The following is a 6,170-nucleotide window of genomic DNA, read 5'->3' as shown; positions in this document are numbered from 1 at the left end:
GCATTATTATATTGCATGCCAAATTAATTAAGATGTAATTAATGGAGGTTAGAAATTATTTTCCTGTTTGTTGCGGAATGAATATTTCCTCGTTTTTATTTAATTAATAATCGGAACATTTGCCATGGTATCGCATAGTACGGTGTCCTTGGACACAGAATTAAGAAAATTGAGGCCCGCCGAATTGTACACACTTGGGCAAATACTGAATTTATCGGATTCATGGAAAAAATTAATGGCAATCGTTCCAAAGGAAGACGATTGTAATGTTCCAAAATTCAACACTGAGCACTTCAGGTATAATTGAATAATCCTTACCCAAGAAAATGGACCAAGAAAGAAATCTAAGAAGTACTTTCTTACAGTATGATCGAACAGGCTGCACAGCAGCAAAAGAGGAGTGGAGCAGAAATATTTTTATCCGAATGGGGAACGATGGGTAAACGAAGACCGACGCTGCGCGTTTTGTTAGATCTTCTAGTAAAAGCAGAATTATTTAGAGCAGCTGATTATTTAGCAGGAGATATACTGAAAGGTATGATATATGAAAGGTCTCTTCAAGTTTCTGGTATCTCACACTCCTCCTCTTTTGTAACAGAGGAACTTCCAAAGCGACCAAACTGTGGACCAGCAGCACCCGTGAAGATCTCGGACGAAGTATTAAGAAATCTTGTAAGCGAGAGCGAAGAATTTGGCAATTTTAGTTTTAACGAATCGTTGATACTCGAGCTGCCCTCGGAAGTTTATAACAACGAAGCAGTTAATCCTAATGTAAAGGACAATAGCTCTTTGGAAAGGAATATGCAATCGACTAAATTGGTTTCTAACAAAGAGAAACACGAAAAGCATTTAGATAATTTAAACGCGGAGATGTCTGACTTGATGAAGTTCAGTAATGAACAAAGTAAACAACAAGTGTTCGAACCGCAAGAATTATCGTCGCGAGAATTGCCCGTATTTTTAAACGAATTCGAACGCAGAGCGGGAGAAGCAAAATTGAATCAAGAAGTACTTTCGGAAGAGCTTCCAGTATTTTTGAATCAAGATAGAATTTCATCGAGCAATAATTCATCGAATGATCGATCAACGAGTTCTTCGGACTCGTCAAACGTTAATAATAACGAATTGGTTTCCGCTGAGTTGCCTCAGTGTATCCTTGGACTTCGTGGGAGTGAATCTAATTCAGACAATAATTGCTCCATAACAAATAATCGGAACCTAGCCCAGAATATGCTGAATACCCAGGAGTTACCGATTACAGTTGTAGAATATAATAAGTAAGTGCCTTTCAGTTGCGTTTAATAATTTTTATCAATGTACAGAATGCAAGGTATAAGTATATATAAGAATGTATCATATACATTCCGCATTTTCCTGTTTTACCTATGAACACACATTACATTTTACGTGGCCTGTGAAGCGTGACATATGTAATATAACAAGTACAGCATTGTACAAATAAATTATAATGATGTTTTATACTTCATCTTTGTACATTTACACGTCATGTTGAAACTCGTGGATATTTCTTAATATATCGGTATGTACAGTAACAGTTCAAATCAGTTTGTATAACATCTTGCAAATGGTCTGGATCAAGTTGACGAATATAAAGGAACTCTTCGTGTATATCACATTGTGCAATAATACATAAAATGGATGTAGTGGAACGTTCGATACAGTAGAAATATTTATTAAGTCTTAAAATTATCTAATAAAAAAATGCAAATGTATCTATGATCTATCCATCGCTGTTGTTACTTTGTTTCATAGCAAAGTAGGCGCTTTGGAGTTCTTTAAGATTGCTTTCTAACGTTGCAACCTCGTCGTATCTGCAATCGATACGGGCTTGTTTGATGTAAGCTTGAAGATTGCTCATTTGTTCGATTATGGGGTCCATAGAGGAAGGCATCATCGGAGTAACAGTAGAAGGACCCCATCCTTGTGAATGTACTATGGTCGGCTGTTCGAATACAATGTAGTTACCATTAAAATTATAGTTTTTTTTTATATTAGTTACTCGACAGACTAGTCTTACCTGATTTTCCTTCACGGAAGAACGAACATCGAGATTCCACGATTCCTTTCTTCGTTGTTCTTTCGGCCTCTCTCTTTGCTCTTCTTCCAATTGTCTTTCATAAGCGATTCGAGCTTCCAATCGTCTTTGCCGTTCATTCTGTAATTCAGCGTATCTCTCTTGGGAAGGCAAAGCTTGTACGCTTAACAACACTTCTTTCAAAAAGATCATCGCGGATACTCGAACCATGTGATGCAAATGCTGTTCCTGTGGCTGTGGAGGATTCTCCACGCATCTCGTTCCAAGTACCGATATTCTTTTGCTAATTAAATCTATATTCTCGCCTAATTTCGCGATCTTAACTCTTAAGGCTTGAGCGTCATCTAAGTTGTACGTAGATTCTCCCTCGCTGAAACATAGTTCGAAATTCGTATAGAATTCTACGAAACGTCACAAACATTCACTCTCGATCAATTAATACGTACTTCAACGATTCCCACATTTTGTTGTACATCTTCACGTGCTGCGAAGCCTCTTCCATATACGCCCTCATCTTTTCGTAAAATTGACACACGATCGGCTTATCGAAATGTTTCGCTTTCTGCTTTTCCCTCGCGTCCAGCCGATTCGCGCAATGCGTGCAGATCTTGAAATGCTGTTCATTGCCCGTGGAATCGTTGACCAGAGACAACACGCTGTTTAAACTACCGCTGAACGGTGATCTCGCCAGTTTTGTGAGACCGATACCCGCGCGTACCAAACGTTCGGAAATCGGCCGCTCGGAAGTAGGAGATACCATCGAATCGTCTTGTACAGACACAGGACACGTCATTTTTCCTAGAAGGAAACAATTACACTCACTCGAAAGTTCCTTATTTGATTGTTTCTATCAATGATTCAGCGGATTACCAACTTGCATCTTGTAAAGATAGAAATATTGTACAAGTGTGACACATAACAGCTCCGCAAAGTCTGCAATGGTGTTTTCTTCGCGCAACGTGGAAACTCTTCGCGCAAGTAGGACACAGTTTCACGTCCTTCTCGTCTATCCATGGGACTATCGTGCATTCGTGAACTGTCAAAAAATGATATGTAACTTTCATTCACGGACTATTGGGAATGAGAATTGTACCTTTCCTATCGATAGGATCTGCTGGTAAATTGTTCAGTAATTTGTCTAGTCTTATGAGAAGCTTATTCGTTTCCGAGGAATATCCCTCCAGTCTTGCGTTTCTTATTTCTTTAAAGTATACTGTATGCGATCTTGTTGCTCCTGGAATTATTAGTTTCTTATAATATCAGTTTTTTAGGCAATACGTCTGTGGCGTGAGTGAGTACCAATTTCTTGTGGACCCCAGTTAAGCTCGGGACTGCGTCTCGTAGTCGACGTTGGTATAGTACTTGTAAATGAGTCAGACATGTCATCTTGCTTCAAGATCTTTTTCTTAGCTTTGCCGAAAAGATCTACGAGGTAGAACTCATTAATTGACTGTAATGTCCCTTAAGTAAGATGCGTGAAAAAAATTCATGCTCGTACCTTTAAGCGACTTTAAGATCTCTGGATCGTCGTTATGAAAATCCTCGAAATGTTTCGTTAATTGATTAGGTGCTTTGAAATCTGTCATACATATCGGGCAGATGAATCCCTCGAGCACTTCCTCGCTACCAGCCATCGTGAAATATGCTGTTCAAAAAACTTTCTCGTAATCTGTTTCAGCTTCGTGAACGATGTAAATCATTTGTAGGCGTCTCTACGACTGTAATGCGACAACGTGTTTTCTCATCGGCCATATTGAACGCTATCAGCTGATGGAAATGTCAAATGCCTCTAATCCCTAATCGATTAATCCTCCGACTACTAAAACGTGAATTTCGATGCCGGAGTCATTTGTGACTCTGACCTACGTCAATATTTCACTAATGCATATATTTTCGATCCCCTCCACACTTGTACTTGAATTCGTGAAAGACGAGATACCTCACATACACGTTATCCCTCTTGTGCGAATCGCGAAACCTGTGACCTCGATTGACCCCAGCACAGTGGACCGAGGATCACCCTGAATTTAAGGAAGGAATTTAAGGAACAAATGAAATTCGTATCACTAGATCGTAAATATATTTGTTAAATGTACAAATTCCTAATCACTATAAATATATAAGAAACAATACAACTGATATACAAATGCTTATCAGGTAATTAGAAATGATGATCTGATCTCTGCAGAGATCTCATCATAAAATAAATTTCGGCGTTTGCGATCTTCATTTCGCAACGGCCAGTTCGAATAGTTTATCTCCCAGAAGTCTGAATTCTTCTGATGCCTCGCAATGTTGCAAAAGATTGGGACTAATTTTTCCTTCTCCGTAAAATGCGCCAGCAATCGCGCCAGTCATGCTGCCAATGGTATCCGTATCACCACCTAAACTTATCTGGAACATGGAAGTTATCCTGAGTATATGTTTATAACTTTCAACTGCGACTCGTGTAAACGAACTTACTGCATACTGGACTGCTCTTCTGAACGGATTCTCTGTTTGTATCCCCCTGATGGGTTTCTGTGCTCTCAAGAAGCAAAATATTGCGGTAGGAACGGAGTACAAGGCTGCGACACTGTTCCCCAGTTTTTGGACAACTTTCTCATCGTACGGTTCAGCTCCTTCGCCCTCGGCTACTAATGATTTAACTATGTTCAACTGCACTTTGTACGGCTGCGGTTCCGACAAGCCTAAACTGGAAAATAGGAATTGTCAAACGAAAATGTCTATAGTAATCATTGTAAGTATATATATTATATATAAGCATACCCTTCTTCGTCTTTCTCTATTTTATCCATTTTGTCAATCAGATCGTCAATAAAGTTGTTCACATTCAATTCCTCGTTGGGATCCAAATGGAGGCTTTGATAAATCGCACTCGCCTACAGAAAGATGTACAACTTAAAATATTATAATAGATGCACAGAGCGTATTAAGTGTAATTACTTGTAAAATTGCTCCATCTACTCCAAGTTTGTTTGTGTGAGTGATTTCAGATACACTCTTAGCTACTTCCACGAGTTTGTCATAATTTTGGTAACAGAATAATGCAACAGGTGAAATTCTCATTGCTCCACCGTTTCCCCAGGATCCTTCACCCCCAAATTGTTCCTTGGCTGGAGATAGAACGTCTGTACATTTATTATTCCGTAATTTTTGGAAGACCTTCAAAGTAATTCAAGCTTAAGGATTGTAATGAATTTCACCACGTGTTCAATATCATACCGTAAGGACACCGATCGCATAGCCACGATTAGGCTCTTGGTAATAGCTCTTAACAAATCTTTTCGCGAGATCAACTATGTCCAATTCTCTGCGTTCGACCAAAGATTTAGCCAGGGAATAAGTCATAGCAGAATCGTCTGTAAACTGCATGAGAGGGGCTGTAGAATTGAAAGAAACATGTAATAAGTCAGCAAATTTTCATTATAAATAATCTTATAAACAACCTTTAAACGGAGGACCCTCCAATTTGTCAAACGACCTTTGCAAAACCAATTTCGTTCCATCCGACAATTTATCGCCGTTGTCATAAGGGCTACCAGTGCAATCGCCGACCAAAGCACCCAGCATCGAGCCACGAAATTTACTTCTCAACATAGACAGATCCATCTTTGCCATAACCCTAACTTGAAAGTTCCTCAGATTCGCATACACTTTAATACAAGATGGAATTATAGAAAATATCGAGATTAATTGAACAACACCCGAGACGTGTAAACAATATAAAAATTGGTTTATACATAGACCAACGTAGACATTTACTTGTTTATGATGATTATAAACGAAACTTGTTGCCTGATACACACATGAGATGTCTCTACAGTGTTCCGAGCTTGCGGGACACCCCACCATAAGCTTCACGGGATATAAAAGGAGAAACGACGCTGAGTGGCAGCAGTGCGGCCGGCGTCGCGGCGGCGGATGGTTAATGGAAGTAGATTTTAAATTTGATACCTGATGAAATAACTACCCCTGTTCCAGTCCCGCCATCTTTCGACGAATCACGATTAAACGAGCTTAAACAATCTCTTATTTTTCATTTCATTAACTCTGGTATCGAGATTAAATTTGTTCTTATTAAAAGCGATCTTACATAGTACCAGATCTCGTC

General features: G+C 39.2%; 3 protein-coding genes across 5 annotated transcripts in view; 1 reads left to right on the top strand and 2 right to left on the bottom strand.

Annotated features, from left to right (window-relative positions):
- Positions 1 to 6: 6 nt before the first annotated feature.
- On the top strand, positions 7 to 2,010 carry tub (interleukin 1 receptor associated kinase 4 tube). The gene is made up of 4 exons (XM_018032305.2): positions 7 to 297; positions 366 to 535; positions 599 to 1,277; positions 1,774 to 2,010. The coding sequence occupies exons 1-4, from the start codon at positions 125 to 127 to the stop codon at positions 1,811 to 1,813; spliced, it is 1,062 nt and encodes a 353-aa protein (XP_017887794.1). The 5' UTR covers positions 7 to 124; the 3' UTR covers positions 1,814 to 2,010.
- Rbsn-5 (Rabenosyn-5) lies at positions 1,279 to 4,024 on the bottom strand. Its single transcript, XM_018031978.2, has 7 exons — positions 3,555 to 4,024; positions 3,356 to 3,481; positions 3,150 to 3,290; positions 2,931 to 3,092; positions 2,503 to 2,854; positions 2,039 to 2,426; positions 1,279 to 1,963 (listed from the first exon to the last, which is right to left on the bottom strand). Exons 1-7 carry the CDS (start codon positions 3,688 to 3,690, stop codon positions 1,742 to 1,744), a joined length of 1,527 nt encoding a protein of 508 aa, XP_017887467.1. The 5' UTR covers positions 3,691 to 4,024; the 3' UTR covers positions 1,279 to 1,741.
- Positions 4,025 to 4,119: 95 nt separating this feature from the next.
- The window catches only part of LOC108629412 (poly(ADP-ribose) glycohydrolase ARH3-like), a 5,134-nt gene continuing 3,083 nt past the window's right edge, over positions 4,120 to 6,170 (bottom strand). The window contains exons 1-7 of one of the 3 annotated variants that reach the window (XM_018032100.2): positions 5,822 to 5,908; positions 5,506 to 5,712; positions 5,282 to 5,439; positions 5,003 to 5,221; positions 4,826 to 4,938; positions 4,520 to 4,751; positions 4,120 to 4,450 (exon numbers count right to left, since the gene is read on the bottom strand). In XM_018032100.2, coding sequence (XP_017887589.1) covers positions 4,283 to 4,450; positions 4,520 to 4,751; positions 4,826 to 4,938; positions 5,003 to 5,221; positions 5,282 to 5,439; positions 5,506 to 5,712; position 5,822 — 1,098 coding nt within the window. In that variant the 5' untranslated portion in view covers positions 5,823 to 5,908 and the 3' untranslated portion in view covers positions 4,120 to 4,282. Of the gene's footprint in view, positions 4,451 to 4,519; positions 4,752 to 4,825; positions 4,939 to 5,002; positions 5,222 to 5,281; positions 5,461 to 5,505; positions 5,909 to 6,170 lie in introns of those variants that run through there. The other 2 variants (XM_026812921.1, XM_026812985.1) reach the window with 2 other exon arrangements.

The sequence above is a fragment of the Ceratina calcarata genome, unplaced genomic scaffold, assembly GCF_001652005.2.
Source record: "Ceratina calcarata isolate Rehan_Ccalc_2016 unplaced genomic scaffold, ASM165200v1 scaffold1, whole genome shotgun sequence".
In the NCBI taxonomy this organism is placed as follows: Eukaryota; Metazoa; Arthropoda; class Insecta; order Hymenoptera; family Apidae; genus Ceratina; species Ceratina calcarata.
Note: the sequence above shows the minus strand (reverse complement) of the source record. Positions and strands in the feature narration are given on the sequence as shown.

Bases quoted from the DNA above. Each gene is read 5' to 3' on its own strand.
- tub (XM_018032305.2), top strand. From the start codon at position 125: ATGGTATCGCATAGTACGGTGTCCTTGGACACAGAATTAAGAAAATTG. The intron at 536-598 runs GTATGATATATG...CTTTTGTAACAG, and splicing joins AGCAGGAGATATACTGAAAG to AGGAACTTCCAAAGCGACCA. The intron at 1,278-1,773 runs GTAAGTGCCTTT...TTTGTTTCATAG, and splicing joins ACAGTTGTAGAATATAATAA to CAAAGTAGGCGCTTTGGAGT.
- Rbsn-5 (XM_018031978.2), bottom strand. From the start codon at position 3,690: ATGGCTGGTAGCGAGGAAGTGCTCGAGGGATTCATCTGCCCGATATGT. The intron at 3,482-3,554 runs GTACGAGCATGA...TCTACCTCGTAG, and splicing joins GATCTTAAAGTCGCTTAAAG to ATCTTTTCGGCAAAGCTAAG. The intron at 3,093-3,149 runs GTACAATTCTCA...ATTTTTTGACAG, and splicing joins AGATCCTATCGATAGGAAAG to TTCACGAATGCACGATAGTC.